The 23,442-nt window shown below is 42.1% G+C and overlaps 1 protein-coding gene across 7 annotated transcripts in view; it reads left to right on the forward strand.

The window, feature by feature from the left end:
• The window catches only part of LOC122565170 (ankycorbin-like), a 121,856-nt gene that overhangs the window by 41,595 nt on the left and 56,819 nt on the right, over window positions 1–23,442 (forward strand). For 4 of the 7 annotated variants that reach the window (XM_087976244.1, XM_043720873.2, XM_043720872.2 and 1 more), the window contains exons 2-4: window positions 4,833–4,963; window positions 9,976–10,064; window positions 19,684–19,748. In XM_087976244.1, coding sequence (XP_087832370.1) covers window positions 4,833–4,963; window positions 9,976–10,064; window positions 19,684–19,748 — 285 coding nt within the window. The remainder of the gene's footprint in view (window positions 1–4,832; window positions 4,964–9,975; window positions 10,065–19,683; window positions 19,749–23,442) is intronic. The other 3 variants (XM_087976248.1, XM_087976247.1, XM_087976246.1) reach the window with 1 other exon arrangement.

The following is a 23,442-nucleotide window of genomic DNA, read 5'->3' on the forward strand; positions in this document are numbered from 1 at the left end:
GTTTTAAGCATGCACAGACAGAAACTACCTATGGATTACCAGCTCTGAAAAGACAGATTCCACCTACTATATCTTGTGATATTACAGAGATCTTTTATTAGACGTAACATTAATACTCAAAACATCCATCTATGTGGATCAAATCTCTCTCTCTCTGACTCGATGAATAAAATAAGAACTTGCATTTCTGTAGCACTCCTTGCCATTGGTTAACTCAGTTGGCAGGGCTGCTGGTTTGTGATTCCATCGGTGTGGGTTCAATTCCTGCACTGGCTGAGATTACCTCTTCCCTTGCCTGGGGTATGGTGACCCTTAGGTTAAACCATCTCTCTAATGAGATTGTAACCCTATGGTCTGGTAAGACTATGGCCATATTACCTTCAGATCAATCTCATAAAATATTGTAATGAAGTTGAAAGTGTTTATGGTCCTGTTAAGAGAGAGGAGTTGCTTTTCTGAGCTAAGAGATTTTGACAGTACATGTGGTCTGTGGTTAGCTGGCAGAGTTACTGAGAGAACTGAGAATTGAAAGTTTGTAACAACTAGCGGTAGGGTTACTAACATTAGCTTGTGTTTGGTTGTTATTTTTTAAATTAAGGTGACCAGATTTGAATTTAACCAATTAATTTAAAATATGCCCAGGATACCAAAAACCAATTGAATTTAAATTTGATTATATTGACAACATCAGAACAAAAAGATGGCAGAAGTAATGGGGTTTATAAAGTAGGGTATTTGAAAATTGCTGCGAACTAATTGCCCATCTTACATGAAAAGCTCTCAAAGAAATCTCTAAGAAGGCACCATCTATTTAAAAGGCATTTGATAGCTGAAAATACTCGCAGTAAAAAGTGAGAAGACAGCAGATTTGGGAAATAGAGGAAGGAAGGCTGAAGGAAGAGGAGATGATCATCTGTGTGGACTTTAAGAGATTAAGTGCTAATTTACCTTTATTAATTGTGTTATTCGAATAGCATATTAATAGAATTGTGGTCAGCTAAGGGAGAATGGTCAGAGGAATGAGTGTTTGGGTTGTTAATAGTTTTTTTTAGTATTCACTATTAGGGTTAAGTAAATACTTTGTTTTTGCTTTTTATTTATACAGTGAAAATCAGGGATCTTCTTTCATTCACACATTTTTAACAGATTGCGAGGCGAAGAGGTCTTCTCTGGGTGTTTTAGTTTAATTAGCAGAGGGGTTTGACCTCTGTGTCATAGCAATATCCCAAAGTTAAGTACAGTATTTTTGAAGTGTATTACCTATTATGATGTAGCAGAAGAAAGTGAAGACTGCAGACGCTGGAAATCAGAGTTGAGAGTGTGGTGCTGAAAAAGCACAGCAGGTCAGGCAGCATCCAAGGAGCAGGAAAATTGACATTTCGAGCAAAAGCCCTTCATCAGGCATGAGGCTCAGGCCTCATAAAGGACACTGTGACCATGCCCAGAAAACTTGTTATTTTTTGTGATGTTCATTTAGAATTAGTCAGGACACCAGGTAAATAAAATACACACATATACAGTAAGTTTCTGCTAAACCTTGCCTCAGTCAGTATTATTTCATTTTAACGTTGCTCATATAATTTGTGCTATTTAGCTGTGCTGTGCTGCCACATTCACCATAATGTTTTCCACGGATTTCCTGTTCTGTGGCCTGAACAATGTGGGCATGATGTGCTCCCGAGTACTGTAGGTGTCAGTACACCTCTTCCCTCTGCTCCTGTCCTCAGTTCCACTCTTGCCCTCCTACTCTTTATTGTCACCTTTACCATCTTTAGTGTTTGTTGTCACCAAAAGGGACTTGTTCAGTTGATTCCTCTTGGACTCTTAGTTTGCACTCAGCTGCCACTTGCACCAACTTGTAATTTAAACTTGTACTGTTTTAGCTTTTTTTTCTGCTGAGTATGATCTTCTAGAGCCTAAACAAAGTTTTTTTTTGTATTTAATTATGTATTTCAGTTTACAACGTATCCAACTAGAATTTCACAGTACATGTGTGGTACTTATGGTACAGTGCATAATTTCTGCTTATACATTTGTTTTTGCACATTGGTAGCTAACTTTGCCGGTGACATGAAAACAGATAGGAAGCGAGTTGTGAAGAGGAGCCTGGAAAGGAATGCTGATTGGTTTATATGAGTGGGCAAAAATCTGGCAGATGGAGTGTAATATGGGAAAACGTAAAATTGACAATTATAACAGAAAAAAATAATAAAAGCATGTTATCTAAATGGTAAGAGTCATAGAGTCAGACAACATGGAGACAGACCCTCCAGTCCAACCAGTCCATGCCAAACATAATCCCAAATTAAACTAGTCCCACTCGCCTGCTCCTGGCCCATATCCCTTCAAAGCTTTCCTATTCATGTACTTACCTAAATGTCCTTTTAATGCTTTAACTGTGCCCACACCCACCACTTCCTCAGGAAGTTCTTTCCACATATGAACGACCCTCTGTGTATAAAGAAATTGCCCCTCTTTTTTAAAATCTCTCTCCTCTCAACTTAAAAATGTGCCCCCTAGTCTTGAAACCCCAATCTAAGGAAAATATACCTACCATTAACCCTATCTATACCCCTCATGATTTTGTAAACCTCTGTAAGGTCACCTCTCAATCTTCTACAATTCAGTGGAAAAAAGTCCCAGCCATGAAGAGAACTGAAATGCAGAGAGATCTGGGCGTCCTGGTACATAAACCATGGAGTGTTAGTGCACAGGCAAAACTAGAAATCAGGAAAACTGATAGAACGTTGTGGCTTATTGTGAAGGTAATTTAATGCAAGAGTAGTGAGGTTGTATCTCTACTATAACGAAGGCATTGGTGAGACCCTATCTGTAGTACTGTGTACAGTACTGACCACCAGACTTATAGAAGGCTAGTAATGTGCTGGAAGCAGTTCAAGGTTTATTACACTAAAACCTGGAATGAATGGATTGCCTTATGAGGAAAGGGTAGGTAGGATAGGCCTGTACCCTCTGGAGTCTAAAAGAGTCAGAAGTGACTTAATTGAAAGATCTAAGATGTTGTAGGGACATGACTGAGTGGATCTTGAAGGGATGCTTCCTCTTGTAGAAGAATCTAGAACATGGTCATTGTTTAAAAATAAGGGTCACCCATTAAAGACACAGATGAGGACTTTTTCTTTCTCCTGTAGAGCTGTGAGACTTTGGGACTTCCTTCCTCAAAAAGCAATGTATGCAGAATCTTTAAATATTTTTAAGACCAAAATATATAGATTCATGGTTTGCACTGCTGCTTCACAGCACCAAGGACCCGGGTTAGTTCCAGACTCAAGCAACTGTCTGTATGGAGTTTGTACATTTTCCCCATGTCTGTGTGGGTTTCCTTCAGGTGCTCCAGTTTCCTCCCACACTCCAAAGATGTGAAGGTTAGGTGGATTAGCCAAGCTAGATTTCCCATATTGTCCAGGGGATAGGTGGGGTAGCCATGGGGAAATACGGGTTAGGGAGTGTGGATTTGGTTGGAGGGTCAATGTGGACTTGATTGGCTGAATAGCCTGCTTCCATACTATAGATTCAATGACTACCAAGGGAACGTCCAGAGATGTAGAGTTGAGGTTAAAAGCAGATTAGCCGTGTGTGTATTGAATGGCAGAATGAGCTTGAAGGGCCAAGTGACCTTCTTTTTGTCCTCATTTGTATGTTATATGTAAATGTTCAATGGAACCTAACTCAGCCTGTAATATTCATTCCTAAGGGAGCCTATGATTCAGTTGCTTAAAATCAGTTTTCAAAACTCAGCTCTCACTTTAAATGAGAAGGTATAATAGTGCCTTTAATTTTAGCCAGAAACAGCTAATAAGGTACAGTGTTTCTGACTCAGGTGAGTGCCGTTACCTGAGAGCTGATTAATAATGCCGAGATAGGATTTGTTAAGAGTGTGCTCGGTCTGACAGCATTGCCAAGCATTAAATTCCTCTTAATAGCTGGAAGCAACTGCCCTCTTGAAGTTGATGATATTGGATCAATGGTACAGCAAAACATAACCAATACATTAGAAGAGCTATCAGAACACAAAAGAGGCCAGAAAGCACTGATTTCATAGTCATGTCTCCCACTCCTAAGGCCTCTTTTTAATAGATGCACCATAGAAAACATTCTATCCAGATGCATCACAGCCTGGTATGGCAATTGCTCTGCCCAGGACCATAAGAAACTACATAGAGTTGTGAACATAGCTCAGGTACATCCGTAAGCTGACCTTCCATTCATTAACTCCATCAATACGTCTTGCTGCATCAGGAAAGCAGTCAACATAGTCAAAGACCCTTCCTAGGCCAGTTATAATCTCTTCCAACCTTTTCCATTGGCAGAATATACAAAAGCATAAACACACAGACTAACAAATTCAAGAACAGCTTTTCCCTGCTGTTACCAGGCTTCTGAACGGACCTGTCATATTTTAAATGCAAATATTGATCTCACTCTTTTTGCACTTTCTCTGTGGCCATAACATTGGATTTTTCACTCTGTTCTATTACCCCTAATGCACTTCAAATGTGAAGATCTACCTATAAACTGCGTGCAAAACAAAACTTTTCACTGTACCTAGGTACAAGTGACAATAATAAATCAAATCAAATCGAAAATCCTGATATATGCCCTACTCAGTCCATAACTGAAAGATGGTCACAGGCCTAAAGCAGACAAATAGCATCCTGGATTGAGCTGCAATTTCTTCTCCTGTCTGCCTGCCTTCCTTCCTGACCTCAATGGAACCCAAACATCCTGCCCTATGTTTCAAAAGTGGTTAATTGTGATGTTCTGAGGTGACAGGGGCTATAGAAATTCAAACCTCTCTTTAATTTTTGCAGAGCCAGGACTGGAGTAAGTATGATGAGAAACTGTTACAAGCTGTGAATGGCAGTGACCCTGAAAAGGTGGCTTCCCTCCTCAACAAAAGGACTCTTCTCACGACGAAACTCGACACTGAGGGGCGATCAGCGTGAGTGCCCAATGTCTTTCTCTATTTTATTTTTGGGCTACTTGGCCATCAGTGATAAAAAGCTGGAAGGTGAACTTGCTGTTTCAGAAAGGAAAGAAAGCAGAAGACTCAGCTTTATTTGTGCTTTCCGATCTCAAAATCATCCCAGTGGAAGTTTCACCGTCCTATAATTTTATCAGTGAGCCATTCATGAGGGAAATAAACACAGCAGATAAAAATCTAGCCAATTGTGATTAATAGTGGGTACGTTGGGTTCATAGTCATGTACACTGTTTAGCCATTATCTCACCTCTGTTGGTAAAGGTTAGTCTGACAACGCTCTTTTACCTTGGGAAAGGTGGACCCATGTAGCACTTTGGGACCCATTCCTATTACCTATTGGCTGAGAAATATCTGAGCCCACTTGGGTTTGTGCTACATTCTGGTGCTCTGCATCAGGAGCACCTCAGTCAGAACTGGCAGCCAGATTCCCAGAAGACTGACACTGTTTGGCATGCAATATTATAATTCAGGTAGCATGACAACAGGGAGGCTGGTTACACTGGTCACTCTATCCACACCAGCACCTTTTGTGTGAAGAACCTAATGCTTGTCTGTTCTCTGTGAGCTGATGATGAGTCTGCAGCCAGGTCAAGGCCAAGGGGTGTAATTTTATGTGGCGATGTGACTGCTTGAGACAGGGATTTACCTCCTGAGCCTTAGTTAAAAGATGCGTTGCTGTATTATGAGTACCCTCAAGTGTGAGTTCCTCTGTTGTGTAATGAGGGTCTGTGTTGCTGTAAAATGCAAGTTTATTGATTATTCTTCCATGAAATTGAACATGGATGGTTTTAATTTCAAAAAAAAAGATATTTTTATGAAGAAAGTATATATGCAGAGTCACAAACAGAGTTCTGTTCTGTCCAGCAGCATATCAAGGAAACAAGCAAATGTTGGAGTTTGACTCTATCCAAAAAAAACAAGGACCTCTCTTACACATACAAAACTATATTTACTTACATTTGAGGCATCAGAAGTGTCCGATAACTGAATGGCCATATATCTTCAGCAGGGCGACCTTAGATAGTGGTCTTTCCCCACTGTGCCTTAGTGGCAGCTGCCCCAAGCTTTAGTGCATCCCTCAGCACATAGTCCTGGACCTTGGAATGTTCCAGGCTATAACACTTGGTCAAGATCAACTCCTTGTTCTGGAGGACCAACAAGTTTCAGTAGCATTTATTGTCCATCCCTAATTCCCATTAAAAAGGTGATAGGCAGCTGTTTTTTTTTCAATGGCTACAGTTATTGTCTTGTATGTAGGCACACTGTAAGGTTGTCGTGGCTTGATTCAACTGAATGACTCATTAGTCGTTTTCAGAGTCAACCACATTTCTCTGAGTTTGGTTTCACATTTTATCAGACCGGGTAGGAATGGCACATTTCCTTACCAAAAGGGGAATTAGTGAACCAGATGGGTTTTTGAATAATTGCATACTCACTGACAGACCAGCTTTGAATTCTAGTTTTATTAATTGAATAGTAAGATTTGAACTTATGCTTCCAGAGCCTATGAATTGATAGCCCAGTGCCATTACGATCATGCCACTCCTTCCCTGGAAAAAAAACATGGCTCATCGTACATCTTTTCCCCATTGAAGCAAAAAAGGAGAGCTGTAAACTGCACTGCTATCCCCCATTAACCCCGATCTTACAAATTAAAACCAATTTCCACTGTGTGTGACGTTAACAAAAGACACAAGAGTGCGCTTGTTGAAATTCTGTTGACTATTTTTGAGCAGGGGTATTTAAACCCAGAGTAAAGAAGTTACAACATGTATTAAAATAGGTGATAGTGGAATGCTAAATGGGTAGGATGGGTTAATGTTAGCTCCTAGTGACAGAGTAATGAAGAATTTAAAAATCACAAAACACATGCCCAATCCATGCACTAGCTGGTGATGTAATGTGCTGCTCTCAAGAGACATAGCCATAGAGATGTACAGCATGGAAACAGACCCTTCGGTCCAACCCATCCATGCCGACCAGCTATTCCAACCCAATCTATTCCCACCTGCCAGCACCCGGCCCATATCCCTCCAAACTCTTCCTATTCATATATCCATCTAAATGCGTCTTAAATGTTGCAATTGTACCAGCCTCCACCACTTCCTCTTGCAGCTCATTCCATACATGTACCACCCTCTGTGTGAAAACGTTGTCCCGTAGATCTCTTTTATATCTTTCCCTTCTCACCCTAAACCTATGCCCTCTAGTTCTGGGCTCTCCTACCCCAGGGAAAAGACTTTGCCTATTTACCCTATCCATGCCCCTCATAATTTTGTAAACCTCTAAAAGGTCACCCCTCAGCCTCCGACGCTCCAGGGAAAACAGCCCCAGACTGTTCAGCCTCTCCCTATAGCTCAAATTCTCCAACCCTGGCAACATCCTCGTAAATCTTTCCTGAACCCTTTCAAGTTTCACAACATCTTTCCGATAGGAAGGAGACCAGAATTGCACACAATATTCCAACAGTGGCCTAACCAATGTCCTGTACAGTCGCAACATGACCTCCCAACTCCTGTACTCAATACTCTGACCAATAAAGGAAAGCATACCAAACGCCTTCTTCACTATCCTATCTCCCTGTGACTCCACTTTCAAGGAACTGTGAACATGCAATCCAAGGTCTCTTTGATCAGCAACACTCCCTAGGACCTTACCATTAAGTGTATAAGTCCTGCTAAGATTTGCTTTCCCAAAATGCAGCACCTCGCATTTATCTGAATTAAACTCCATCTGCCACTTCTCAGCCCATTGGCCCATCTGGTCAAGATCCTGTTGTAACCTGAGGTAACCCTCTTCGCTGTCCACCACACCTCCAATTTTGGTGTCATCTGCAAACTTACTAACCGTACCTCTTATGTTCGCATCCAAATCATTTGTGTAAATGACAACAAGTAGAGGACCCAGCACCGGTCACAGGCCTCCAGTCTGAAAAACAACCCTCCACCACCACCCTCTGTCTTCTACCTTTGAGCTGGTTCTGTATCCAAATGGCTAGTTCTCCCTTTATTCCATGAGATCTAACTGAAATCCATATAGATCTCATCTGCCCTCATCAGTCCTCTTTGTTATTTCCTCAAAAGACTCAACCAAGTTTATGAGACATGATTTCCCACACACAAAGCCATGTTGACTATCCTAATCAGTCCTTGCCTTTCCAAATACATCTACATCCTGTTCTCAGGATTCCCTCCAACAACTTGCCCACCACCGACGTCAGGCTCACCGGTCTATAGTTCCCTGGCTTGTCCTTACTACCTTTCTTAAACAGTGGCACCACGTTAGCCAACCTCCAGTCTTCCGGCACCTCACCTGTGACTATCGATGATACAAATATCTCAGCAAGAGGCCCAGCAATCACTTCTCTAGCTTCCCACAGAGTCCTAGGATACACCTGATCAGGTCCTGGCGACTTATCCACCTTTATGCATTTCAAGACATCCAGCACTACCTCCTCTATAATATGGACATTTTACAAGATGTCACCATCTATTTCCCTACATTCTAAATCTTCCATATCCTTTTCCACAGTAAATACTGATGCAAAATACTTGTTTAGTATCTGCCCCATTTTCGGCGGCTCCGCACAAAGGCTGCCTTGCTGATCTTCAAGGGGCCCTATTCTCTCCCTGGTTACCCTTTTGTCCTTAATGTATTTGTGAAAGTTTTTGGATTCTCCTTAATTCTATTTGCCAAAGCTATGCCCCCTTTTTGCCCTCCTGATTTCCCTCTTAAGTATACTCCTACTGCCTTTATACTCTTCTAAGGATTCACTCGATCTATCTTGTCTATACCTTACATATGCTTCCTTCTTTTTCTTAACCAAACCCTCAATTTCTTTAGTCATCCAGCATTCCCTATACCTAACAGCCACTGAAAGCAAGACCTAGACACCATCCAGGTGGGCCAATAAGTGCCAAGTAACATGTGCATGACACAAATGTCAGGCAATGATCATCTCCAACAAGAGAGAATTGAACCACCTACTATTAACTTTCAACAGCATTACTATAATTGGATTCCCCACCATTCACATTCTAGGGTTACCATTGACCGGAACTTTATCTGGACCAGCCTTATAAATTCTGTGCCTACAAAAGTTATTAAACAGCTGGGCATTCTATGGTGACTAATTCATCTCCCGACTCCTTAGTTTCTGTTTGCTATCTACAAGGCACAAGTCAGGGCTGTGATGGAATCTCTTTGCTTGCCTGGTTGAGCACAGTTCCAACAGCATTCAAGAAACTTGATGCCATCCATCAGGACAAGCCAGCCCATTTGATCAGCACTCCATGTGAAGCATTCACTCCTTTTATCATTGATGTACAGTAGCAGCTGTATGTACCATCTACAACATGCACTGCAGTAATTCGCCAAGACCCCTTGACAGCACCTTCCTGTACTGTCTTGTACAAGGGCAATAGATAATGGGAGCAACACCATCTGCAAGTTTCCCTCCAAGTCACTGACTTAGAATAATGTTTCTGTTCCTTCACTGTTGCTTTGCCAAAATGCTGGATCTCCCTGCTTAGTGCTACAATGGGTGTTCCAACATTGCAAGGACAGCAATGGTTCAAGAAGGCAGCTCACCACCACTTTTTCAAGAGCAATTAGGAATGGGAAGTAAATGCTGGCTTGAAAGTACCAGATATATTCTGTGAATGAATAATTTAAAGAAATTATATTTTGCTACACTTCATTCACATTTAATTATTGTCATATTTATATCAGGTATTGCCCTTTACACAAATTTAGGATTGCTGAAGTTGTTGTCCTCTAAGTAAAGATTAAGGGGATATTTTATAAATGGGTACTGAGTCACTGCAACCTTGACAAAGCCCTGACAAGTTTCATAAAGCATGGAGTCCAAAATTGAATGCCATACTCCAAAGAGGCCTAGCCAGTGGTTGATGCTTTTATACATGCTGTGTCTGCCAGTAATTGAGCAGCTTGGCTCATCTCTACCTCAGGTACCACCTGGCAGCAATGAAAGGCTATGTGGACTGTCTGGAGGTCATCTTGGCACGTGGAGTGGACATCAATGCCCTGGACGGCTCAGGTAAACACTTCCTACTCCAAGGCGAGGTGGGGCTGTAGGATTTGGGTGGTGTGGAAGGTGTTCATCTTCTGAGGGGGAACAGAGTGGAGCCTCCATGGCACTACCAGAATGTTTACAAGTTTCTTTCAAGTCCCTACAAGTTTATGTCCCAAGTTCTGTTAGTTCATAGGGAGCATCCTGAGCAAATTATATTTCCTATTGTGCAAGTCCCTGTCATACAACATCAGTACCTTTGTGACTGCTGCTTCGATATAGCAGTGGCCAAATCGATTCTCTTATTCTGTCGTGTGTACTTCTTGGCCAGTGACCTGTTGATTGCAGGATGCTATTTCTCGAGCTTGGAACTGGAGGTCATAAATTTGGGGCCTGGGCAGATTGCCTTTTCTCGTGAGGTGACTTGTGTCACTTGCTAACTGCCTTGTTATGGGTGAGACTTTCCAGCCAGCCTCATTTCCTGATACAATAAAGATGGATTAAATAGCTGGAGGTGGGCACCCATTGGCAGCCGAAGGAGGTAACGCCATTACAGGCCTTCCCTATCTGTATAGACGGAGCTGCACCTTGTCAAGGGATCTTCTCCTTCTTCCCACACCCCATCACTCCCCAGCAGAGTGGTGGCCTGACTTCTGTTTCTTGGGTTCAGATCAGAGTGGTGCTGGAAAAGCACAGCAGGTCAGGCAGCATCCGAGGAGCAGGAAAATCGACGTTTCTGGCAAAAGCCCTTCATCAGGAAACTTCTATTTCTGTCTTTTTATGAAAGTTTTTAAAAGGTTGTGTGCCCTCCCAGTTACTCCTGCATCCTATTATTGGCAGTTCAGTTTCTGGAGTCTGCCCACTGCCCTGCAATTGGACAGAAGCCCATCTTCTTGCTTAGCATTTGCGCCTATGAAAATCTTAACTGAAGTTTTCCCTTACGTTTCTGACCTGTGCCCTGTTTCCCATCTGTGTTACAAAAAAAATCTGAAGGATCAAACAAGGCCAACATGATTTTGGGAAAGAAAAGTTGTGTTTGATAAAATAAAAACAGAAAGAACTGCAGATGCTGTAAGACAGAAACAGAAATTGCTGGAAAAGCTCAGCAGGTCCAGCACCATCTGTGGAGAGAAATTAGAGTTAACATCTCGGGTCGAGTGTTTATTATGTTTGACAAATTTGCTAATTTTTTTGAATATTTAACAAGCAGTGTTGAAAAAGAGAGACTATTAGAAGTAATGTATTTGGATTTCTAGAAAACATTTGGTAAGGGGCCATATGAAATAGAATTGCCCAAGATAGGCACTCAGTATTAGGGGTAACCTATTAACAAGGATTGAGAATTACGTAACACACAGAAGACAGAGAGTTTGGATGAATGAATCTTTTTTAGGTTGAAAGTACCAATCCTAGGGCCTGAGTTATTTACTCTTTATCTTAATGACTTGGAGGAGGGGGCAAAGTGGAATCTATCCAAATTTGCTGACAATATAAAAATAGGTGGGAGGGCTTGTTGTGATATCATAAGGAATCAGCAAGCAGAATATAGATAGGTTGAGCAAGTGGGCAAATGGAGATAAGAGTTTAAAGTGGGAAAGTGTGAGTTCATGCACTGTAGTAGGAAGAAGCAAAAGGCAGACTATTACGAAAGTGGAGAGAGACTCCAGAAAAGTGCAGCACAAAGGGACCTGTGTGGTCTTACAGAGTCACACAGCACGGATACAGACCCTTTAGTCTAACCGGTCCGTGCCGAATATAATCCCAAATTAAGCTAGTCTCACCTGCCTGCTGCTGGTCTACATCCCTCCGAACCTGTAGAACATAGACCATTACAACAAAGTACAGGCCCTTTGGCCCTCGATGTTGCTCTGACCTGTGGAACCAATCTGAAGCCCATCTAATTTGCACTATTCTGTTATCATCCATATGTTTATCCAATGACCATTTAAATGCCCTTAAAGTTGGTGAGTCTACTACTGTTGCAGGCAGGGTGTTTCACGCCCCAACTACTCTCTGATAAAAAAACTACTTCTGACATCTGTCCTGGACCTATCACCCCTCAATTTAATACTATGTCCCACCGTGCTAGCTATCACCATGCGAGGAAAAAGGCTCTCACTATCCACCCTATCTAACCCTGTGAATATTTTAAATGTCTCAAATGAGTCACCTCTCAACCTTCTTCTCTCTAACAAAAACATAATACGGTGACCAGAACTGTACACAATACTCCAAGTGCGGCTGCACCAGAGTTTTGTACAGCTGCAACATTACCTCATGGCTCTGAAACTCAATCCATCTGCCAATAAAAGTTAACACACCGTATTCCTTCTTAACAACCCTATCAACTGGGTGGCAGCTTTCAGGGATCTATGTACATGGACACTGAGATCTCTCTGCTCATCTACACTTCCAAGAATCTTACCATTAGCCCAGTACTCTTTATTCCTGTTGCTCCTTCCAAAGTGAATCACCTCACACTTTTCCGCATTAGACTTCATTTGCCACCTCTCAGCCCAGCTCTGCAGCTTCTCTATGTCCCTCTGTAACCTGCAACATCCTTCGGCACTATCCACAACTCCACTAACCTTGGTGGCATCCGTAATTGTACGAATCCATCCTTCTGCGCCCTCATCTATGTCGTTTATAAAAATGACAAATGGCAGTGGCTCCAAAACAGATCCTTGCGGTATAGCACTAGTAACTGAACTCCAGGATGACCTTTCCTATTCATGTACTTAAACAAATGTCTTTTCAATGTTGTAATTGTAAGTCTACCCACATCCACCACTTCCTCAGGGTGTTCATCCCACATGTGTAAAAATTTGTCACTCATGTCTTCTTTAAATCTCTCACCTCTCAGCATAAAAATGTGCTCCTAAGTTTTGAAATCCCCCATTCTATGCAAAAGTCACCTATCATTAACCCTCTCTGTACCCCTCATGATTTTATACACCTCTTTAAGGTCACCTCTCAGCCTCCTGTGCTCCAGTGAGAAAAGTCTCAGCCTATTTCTTTATAACTCAAACCTTCCATACCCGGCAATGTCCTGTTGAATCTCTTCTGCACCTTCTCTACATTAATGATATCCTTCCTATAACAAGGCGACCAGAACTGGACACAGTACTCCTGAAGAGCCTTCACCAAAGTCCTGTACCACCTCAACAACTCCTGTACTCAAAAGTCTGAGCAATGAAGGCAAGCGTGCCAAATGCCTTCTTAATCACCCTGTCTATATGTGTCGCGAACTTCAAAGCATTATGTACCTGAACCACTTGGTCTCTCTGTTCTACAACACTACCCAAGGTTCTATTATTAATTAGAGTCATAGAGACCAACAGCACGAAGACAGGACCTTCGGCCCAAACTGGTCCATACTGACGAAAATATCCATCGCCGTTTACCCCATTTCCCTGCACTTGGCCCATTTACTTCTAAACCTTTCCTATCCATGTAGTTGTCCAAATGTTTTTATCCACCTCAACCACTTCCACTGGCAGCTCATTCCATATGCATACCACCCTCTGTGTAAAAAAAGTTGCCCCTCAGTTCCCTTTTATTCATTATATTAATGATACAGAGGATGGTATTAGTAATAACATTAGCAAATTTGCTGATGATGCTAAGCTGGGTGGCAGGGTGAAATGTGAGGAGGATGTTAGGAGATTACAGGGTGACCTGGACAGGTTAGGTGAGTGGTCAGATGCATGCTAGATGCAGTTTAATGTGGATAAATGTATGGTTATCCACTTTGGTGGCAAGAACAGGAAGGCAGATTACTACCTAAATGGAATCAATTTAGGTAAAGGGGCAGTGCGAAGAGATCTGGTGTTCTTGTACACTAGTCAATGAAGGTAAGCATGCAGGTACAGCAGGTAGTGAAGAAGGCTAATAGCATGCTGGCCTTCATAACAAGTGGAATTGAGTATAGAAGCAAGAAGGTTCTTCTGTAGCTGTATAGGGCCCTGGTGGGACCACACCTGGAGTATTGTGTGCAGTTCTGGTCTCCAAATTTGAGGAAAGACATTCTGGCTATTGAGGGAGTGCAACGTAGGTTCACGAGGTCAATTCCTGGAATAGTAGGACTACCTTATGCTGAAAGACTGGAGCGACTGGGCTTGTATACCCTTGAGTTTAGAAGACTGAGAGGGGATCTGATTGAGACATATAAGATTATTAAAGCATTGGACATTCTGGAGGCAGGAAACATGTTTGTGCTGATGGGTGAGTGCCGAACCAGAGGACACAGCTTAAAAATACGGGGTAGACCATTTAGGACAGAGATGAGGAGAAACTTCTTCACCCAGAGAGTGGTGGCTGTGTGGAATGCTCTGCCCCAGAGGGCAGTGGAGGCCCAGTCTCTGGATTCATTTAAGAAAGAGTTGGATAGAGCTCTCAAGGATAGTGGAATCAAAGGTTATGGAGATAAGGCAGGAACAGGATACTGATTAAGGATGATCAGCCATGATCATATTGAATAGTGGTGCAGGCTCGAAGGGCAGAATGACCTACTCCTGCACCTATTGTCTATTCTTTCCCCTCTAATCTTAATCTGACACTCTCTGGTCCTCGATTCCCAACCCTGGGAAAAAGACTGAGTGAGTGCATTCACCCTATCCATGTCTCTCATGATCTTATACTCTTCTATAAGATGTCCCCTTAGTCTCCGATGCTGTAAAGAAAATAGTCCTAGCTTGTCCAACCTGTCCTTATAAGTCAGACTGCTGAGTCCTAGTAAGATCCTTGCAAATTTCTTCTGCGCTCTTTCCAGTTTAATAACATTCTTTGTTTAGCAAGGTGACCAAAACTGAACACAGTACTCCCAAGTGCAGCCTCACCAACATGCTGTATAACTGCAACATAACTTCCCAACTTCTGTACTCAGTGCCCTGACTGATGAAGGCCAGTGTACCAAAATCTTCTTCACTGCCCTGCCTTCCTGTGACTCCACTTTCAGAGAACTATGCACCTGAATTCCAAGGTCCCTCTGTTCCACTACACTCCTTAAGGCCCTACCATTCAGCTTGAAACTCCTATCTTGATTTGACTTTCCAAAATGCAAGACCTCACACTTACCTATATTAAACTCCATGTGCCATTTCTTGTCCCACCTTCCCATCTGATCAAGGTACTGCTGCAATTTCTGATAACCTTTCTCACTATCCACAAAACCGTCTATTTTAGTGTCATCTGCAAATTTACTAATCATGCCTTGTACACTCTCATCCAAATCATTGATATAGATAATAAACAGCAATGGGCCCAGTATTGATCCCTCATGCAATCCACCAATCACAGTCCTCCAGTCTGACAAGCATCCTTCCACTATTACTCGCTGCTTCCCAACGTCAAGCCAATTGTGTATCTAATTTGCCAGCTCCCCCTAGATTCCATGTGATCTAACCCTCCAGAGCAACCTACCACATGGACCTTATCATAGGCCTTACTGAAATCCCTATAGATAAGGTTAACCACCCTGCCCTCAGCAACCACTCTGCTCACTTCATCAAAGAACTCTTAACAAATTTGTGAGGTATGATCTCCCATGCATAAAGCCATGCTGACTACCCCTAATCAAACTATGTCTTGCCAAATGCATGTATATCTTATCCCTTAGAATCTTCTCAAGTAACTTCACTATCACAGCAGTTAAGCTTACTGTTCTATAATTCCCAGGCTTTTCTTTGCAGCCCTTTTTCAATAAGGACACAACATTTGCTACACTCCAGTCTTCTGGAATCACACATTTGGCTAACAGCGATGCAAAAATATCAGTCGGGGCCCTACAATTTCTTCTCTATCCTCTTCCAGTGTTTTTGGATATATCTGATCAGGACCAGGAGATTTATCCACCTTCATACATTCTAATACGTCCTACACATACTGTGATATGGACTGTCCCCAAGATATCATCACTAACTTCCCCAAGTTTCCAAGTCGTCATGTCTTTTTTCATGTGTCATGGACTAGGCCAGACCCCTGAAAACATTTTTAAGCAGGTAGCCCAGACCATAATTTTGCTATTTGTTTAGCTAGGTGTGTACTGGATATTCCGGGTGCAAATTAGCTGGGTCGTCTTCCAAGTTTTAAACAAACAAAATTTATTTATAAAATTACAGAATGAAACACAAAGAACAGAAAACAGAATACCGGCAACTTACCCTATCCAAACCCAATGTAATGATGCTGTTCTGAAAATACTTGCAACAGCCCCAATGCACACAACCCTTAGCACAAACAGTAAACAATGAAACAAACTAGAGCTTACAGACTTGAAGTTAGACAGAGAGATCAGCAGCCTGTTTCACACACCCCCTGCTGCAACTAAACTGACTCCTGAACTGAATTGAACTGCACAGCTAGAGAGCCAGATACCCCTTCTCTGAAAAAAAACCTCAAGGGCAAAGTAATCTTGTACAAGACCAGCATTGTGACACACAGTAAACACGGAGGAGAAATATTAACTGAGGACCTTGCCTGTCCCCTGCAGTCCTACACTTACATGTCCACTGTGGTCATTGAGGGCCCCTATTCTCTCTGTAGTTATTCTTTTACTTTAATATGCTTAAAGAACCGCTTTGGATTCACCCTAATCTTCTCAGCCAAGGCTATATCGTGCCCCCTTTTCACTTGCTGAAGGTCTCTTTGCGGCAAACAAACTACTCCAATCAAACCCTGCAAGCTGCTGTCTAATTTCATCAAAATTCGCCTTGCCCCAGTATAGAACTTGAACCTGTGGACCAGTTTTATTCCTTTCCATCACTATTTTAAAATTAATAGAAGTACGGTCACGAGTCCCAAAGTATTCCCCACTGTCACCTTAGTCACCTGTCCTGCCCAATTTCTCAAGAGTAGGTCGAGTTTTGCCCTTCCCAAGTATGATCTTCTATACACTGCTTGAGGAAAGTTTCCTTAATTCACTTAACAAAATTCCACCCCATCTAAGCCCTTAATGCTATGGCAGTCCCAGTCTATGTTAGGAAAATTAAAATCCCTTACAATGACAAACCTATTGCTCCTGCAAGTTTCCCCAGTCTCACTACATATTTGCTCCTCTAATTCCCATTGACTACTGGGGGCCTATAATACAACCCCGATAATATTACCATTTCCTAACTCCACTCACAAAGCCTCACTGGATGATCCTTCAGTTATTTCATTTGTTTACTGCTGTGAGACTCGTCTTAATCAAAATTGCAACTCCCCCTCCCCTCCTTCCACCACCTCTATACTGCCTAAAGCACCTGTACCCTGGCACATTAAGCTATCTTGTCCGTCCCTTCTATAAGTCCTGCCCCTGTTTGTTTAACCAAAATGTAAATCTTAGCAAGTAGGTGCAGCAAGTAATTAAGAAGGCAAATGAAATTTGCCATAGGGTTGGAATTAAAAATAGGGAAGTCTAATTATAACTGTGGATGGTGTTGGTGAGGCTGCACCTGGAGTACTGCGTAATATTTTGGCGCCATATTAAGAAAATATATGTTGGCAAAGGAGGTAGTTCAAAAAAGATTTGCTAATCTGATTCCTGGGAATGAAGGCTTGGCTTAACAAGAAGGGCTAATCAGCTTTGACCTTTATTTATTAGAGTTTAGAAGAATGTCTGTTTTCATGCTGTACATACATCTCTATGACTCTATGACTCTATATGAGAGATGATCTGATTGAAATGCCTAAGATTCTTAGGGCCTCAATGTCATAGATGTTAAGGGCATGTTTCCACTCGTAGGGGAGTCTCAATAAGGGGACACTCATTAAAAATTGAGATATAAAAGAGAATTTCTTGTGCCAAAGGGTAGTGAATGTCTGGAATTTTCTAATTACTGAATATATTTAAAAAGGAGGTAAATAGATTTTGAAATATCAAGGAATTGAGGGCTTTGAGGCAGAAAAAGGAGTTGAGGCCTGAGCTTAGTAACAGGAACAGCAGGTAAGGCAGCATCTGAGGAGCAGGAAAATCAATGTTTTGGGCATGTCTCTTCAGTTTTACATGCAGAACTCAACTGTCTCCTCACAAAGACTGTGTCACATCATGGATTGGATGGAGCTTAGTGTAACATGAAGATTTACTCCTTCAGAACAGAAATGTTCAGATTATATAGGGGGTTTGGAGAGTAGATAGGGAGAAAGTGCTGCCAATGAGGGGTTTTAATTTAAAATCATTCCCATTTGGACCAGAGGTGGAGTGAGAGGAAGTATGTTTTCCAGTAATTATTGCTTATCCTGCGTTTTAAGTAAGGTTTCAAGTGGTTCATTAAATAGACTAATCTCAGCGTTCCAAGAGCGCAAAAGAATTTATTGCAATAAAAATGTACTAAAGATAGCAAGCTGAGGAGATGAAATGGTAGACATGTTCTTTTCCAGAGGATGCTGTTGGAGGACCAACACAGTTGGTAGGGTTTGGCACTGATCTAGGCCTGGAGCCTGTGGCAGTGAATTTCCGATTCTGACCGGTGCACTGGTGTCTCAGCCCATTGTTCCACATTTGGCCATTCTTCAGGAGGAGAAAGTGAGAACTGCAGATGCTGAAGATCAGAGCTGAAAAATGTGTTGCTGGAAAAGCGCAGCAGGTCAGGCAGCATCCAAGGAGCAGGAGAATCGACGTTTCGGGCATAAGCCCTTCTTCAGGAATGAGGCCCATGGGGTGGTTGGGTTGGTTGGTCCGGGTGTCCCAGAGGTGTTCTCTGAAACGTTCCACAAGTAGGCGGCCTGTCTCCCCAATAAAGAGGAGGCCAAATCGGGTGCAGCGGATGCAATAGATGATGTGTGTGGAGGTGCAGGTGAATTTGTGGCGGATATGGAAGGATCCCTTGGGGCCTTGGAGGGGAGTAAGGGGGGAGGTGTGGGCGCATGTTTTGCATTTCTTGCGGTTGCAGGGGAAGGTGCCGGGAGTGGAGGATCGGAAGCACAGCAATTACCTCTCAGTGGTAGTCTTAGGGGGAACAAGGCTCCAAATCACTTTGAGGCTTACCCCACAGCCTCCATGCCTACTTTTGCCAGCTATGGCTGAAATGGTCAGTAGTAACAGTGGCCATTTCTTCTTGTCAGTTTTGTAATATGTGATGCAGGCCTCTCAGGTTGGAGGTGTCCTCTGTTTCACTTCCTGTGGCAGCTGGCTGCAGCTCCTTTCTATGTGGATGGATTTCCTGTTGACCCTCCGTCCACCACCTTATCACATCTGGTCAATAATTGGCTAATCCTGCAAAAAAAATCATCATTGGGTGATGATTCTCAACAAACAAACAATGGGGTTGGGATCCTGGGGTAGGCCATTTAGAACTGAGATAAGGAGAAATATCTTCATCCAGAGAGTGGCCAGCCTGTGGAATTCTCTGCTGGAGGAAGCAGCTGAGGCCAAAACATTGATTGTTTTCAAGCAGGAGTTAGATATAGTTCTTAGCACTAAAGGGATCAGAGAGTATGAGGAGGAAGTAAGAATACTGAGTTAGATGATTCTTTTTATAAATTTTTAATGGTTTGACAATTAGGAAAAATGCAGTTGATGACATTAACGCTGTTTGAATTAAATGGCAGAACAGGCTTGAGGGGTTGACTTGCCTACTGCAGTTTCTGTTTTCTGTATTTCTGTTTCAGACAGGAACTCTTCACAACCTCATTTATCTGATGTGTTTGTCTGATTACAATCTAGGATTGAATGCGTTACATTTAGCAGCGAAATATGGGAACCATCAGTGCGTGAGGAGACTTCTTCAGGTATGAACACTCTGAGATAATTCTTTTTTTTACGTTACAGGGGAAACAGCCCAGCAAACCTATATTCTGTAATTATGCGGGTTTAAGGCCTGGAACAGATCAGCCATGACCTTACTGAACAGTGGAATAGGCTTGAGGGCCCCCCCCTGGCCTATTTCTGCTTCTATTCCTTCTGTTCTTATGTTATTCTGAGTGAGTCCATTTCCAAAATCACAAATAAACCTGTGTTCCAGAATGAGTTGGGAATCTTAAAGATTTCCTCAGACCAGACCTCAGCAGTAACACTATGTAAAGGCACAAGGTTCATTACCCATTCACGTCCTTTTCTTACTTTGGATATTTTGCGGTTACTAATAATCAAAGTTCACAGATTTCAGTGCAACTGACCTTTCCCTTGTGCCACAGTTGTTGCTAAGGTCTGACTCTGTTGCATGTTCACACACAATGTTGTTTGTATAATCTTTCAGACAGCTTGTTTCAGCTTTGCTCCCTGTACGTCCACTTGCATTAAGCTATGTTCAGCAATCATCCTTGTGCCTGCTAAATGTCAGTGTTTCATGATCTCATAACCTTTTTCAAATCCCTTCTTGGTCTCCATCCTCTCAATCTCTGAATGTGTCCTCCAGCCCTCTGACATCTCTGCGATTCTGTGATTCAGGTCATTTATGTTTCCTAATTTCCTTTGCCTCACGTTTGAAGGCTATACCTTAAGATGTCTACACACTAAACTATGTATTTATACGATCAGGAGAAACATGGCCTTTTAATCCCTAAAACCCAATCTGACATTCAATGAGAGCTGACTGCTGCCTTAACTCCACTTTCTTACACGTACAGCCATTCACTTTCTCATCAATCAAAAATCTGTACAATGTAAGCTTGAATCTGTCCAACTACCTAGCTTCCATTGCTCTCTGGAAAAGGTAATTCCAAACATTAACAACCTCTGAAAGAAGATAATGTCTCCTTATCTCCATAAGGAGATATTGCAGTCTCCATTGCAAATGGGAGACCTCTTATCTTCAGAATGTTCCACCCAGTTCTAGACACTCCACAAGGGAAAACATCCTCTTAGCTTTCACCCAGCAAGTTCCATCAGGATCATCTTTGTCTGAATACCATCACCTCTCGTTCTTTTAAACTCCAGTGACTATGGTGCCGAACTGTTAATGCTTTTCTCATGAGACAGCCCTTCAACCCTTGGGATCAGCTAAGTGAACCCTCTCAAATCTCCCTTAAAGTAAAGGGTCAAACTGTAGACAGTAGTCTAGATTCTTTCCCTAAAGACTCTCTGTCCCATTATCATCCTCTTAGTCATTCTTTCAAATCTGCCTTTTTAGTAGTGTTGTCCCAGGACAAACAGGAAGACAGCTAACAATCCGCATACATGAACATCAACTAGCCATGAAACGACACGACCAGCTATCCTTAATAGCCACACACGCAGACAACAAGCAACATGAATTCGACTGGGACAACACTACTATCATAGGGCAAGCCAGACAGAGAACAGCCAGGGAATTCCTAGAGACATGGCATTCATCCACAAACTCCATCAACAAACACATCGACCTGGACCCAATATACCAACCACTACAGCGGACAGCTGAAACTGACAACCGGAAGCGGCAGGGACAGACCACTATAAACACCGGAGGAAACATCAAAGAAGCGCTTTGCAGGAGGCTCCCAAGCACTGATGATGTCGCCTAGCCAGGGGACGAAACGTTTGCAACAAAAACTTCCAGCTCGGCGAACAGAACCACAACATTTTCATTTCCATTGGATTTTGTTTTGTATAAGATGATTAACTTTCTGTTCCGAAAACCCCAAAGGAATGAAAATTCAGCTTGAGTTCAGTGTTGGGTTATCTCCACCATCAATTCATTCTTTGAGCATTAGAAAATTCCCCAGGGTGTATTACATGAGTAGGTACCAGGCATAGGCAAGCCAGAGTTTGACTCTGAAATCCCATTCCATTTAGACACATCTTCCAGTAATGAAACCTCCTGAATAATGACCAGTAGGTCTAGATATAGGAGGGCAGTCATGTTCAGTATTGTACTTCAGTGAGAGAGTCACATCTTGCTGTTTGTGTACTGATTGTCACCACTTAATCTCTAGTTGAATGTAAGAACTGAAGAGTTATCAATAAGAGTAGGCCATTTGGCCCCTCAGAATTTTGTTAGATCTGTTTATGTTTTGAATCCCACATGCCTATCTACACCAGATTACTCTTGATATGCCTGCTAACAAGAACCTGTTCACCTTCGTCTTAAGAATATTCATTGGCCCCTTGTGATGCAAGGAATTCCAAAGTTGCACAACTTTCTGAGAGAAAATAAATGTTCCAATGTCTCTCATGCAAGTGTGACTCCTACTTTTACATCAGTGGCCCCAAGTTCTGCACTAACTCATCAGAGGAAACATCTTCTTCACACCCACTCTGTTGTCAACAATATACATGATATTATACACTTCAATCAAGTCATCCCTTACACTTCCAAATTCCAGCAGAAACAAGCCCAATCCCCTCACAGGACAATCACCTCTTAATAATAGGTATCAATCTAGTAAACCACCTCTAGACTGCCTCCAATGCTTTTACATCTTAAATAGGCAGACCAAATTATACACAGTATTTGAGATGTCGTCTCACCACTGCCCTATATAGCTGAAGCGTAACATCCTTACTTTTACATTCAATTTCTCTTGAAATAAAGGATCACATTCCAATAGTCTTGTTGATTACGGGCTTTACCAACATACTATCTGGACTCCTGCAACAGCACGCATAAGTCCCTCTGCACCTTGAAATTTCACAGTCATTTCTCCATTTAAGTAATAGTCTGCCTTTTTATTCTTCCAGCCAGAGTGAATAACTTCACATTTTCCCACATTATATTCCATCTACTAGATTTTTGTCCACTCACAAAACTTATCAGATATTCATTTGCAACTTCCTTATGTCTTCTTCATAACGTGCAGTCCAATGTGTAGAAGGTTGACTCTCCAGCGCATACGCCTATGGGATTCCACTTTCACATTCTTTCAATCGGACCAAGACCTGTTTATACATTCTCTCTGTTTTCTGCTAGCCAGCCAATCTCCCCTCTATGTTAATATGTTAGCCCCTTTGTCATGAGCTTTTATTTTGCACAATCACCTTTGAAATAGCTCCTTATGAAATGCCTGCTGGAAATCCAAATCTGCAGGCTTTCCTTTATCCACACTACATGTTACTCCTTTGAAGAACTCCACAGAATTGGCTATACATGATTTCGCTTTGATGAAAACATGCTGACTCTTCCAGAATATCTGGAATTTTTCTAAGTATGCAACTCAAATCTCTTTAAAAAATGTCCTTAAAATTTTTTTGATAAATTCTAGCACTTCTTCAGGACAGCAACTAAGTTAACTGATCTATAGATTCCTGTTTCCTGACTCCTTCCCTTGAAAAGAGGGATTATATTTGCTATTTTCTTGTCTGGTGGAATCTTTCCTGAATCTAGGAAATGTTGGAAAGCAGCATCAATTCCCTCATTAGCAATCTCTTCCAAGGCCCTAGAATGAAGTCCTTCTCAGTCTAGATACTTATCAGCCACAGCTCTATCAATAACATGTACCTCATGATTATAACTTCACTAAGTTCCTCTCTCCTTCCATATCCTGATTTACAGCTGTTACTTTGATT

The sequence above is a fragment of the Chiloscyllium plagiosum genome, unplaced genomic scaffold, assembly GCF_037043375.1.
Source record: "Chiloscyllium plagiosum isolate Xiang-an unplaced genomic scaffold, Cpla_swu_hap1 HiC_scaffold_28, whole genome shotgun sequence".
NCBI classification, from domain to species: Eukaryota; Metazoa; Chordata; class Chondrichthyes; order Orectolobiformes; family Hemiscylliidae; genus Chiloscyllium; species Chiloscyllium plagiosum.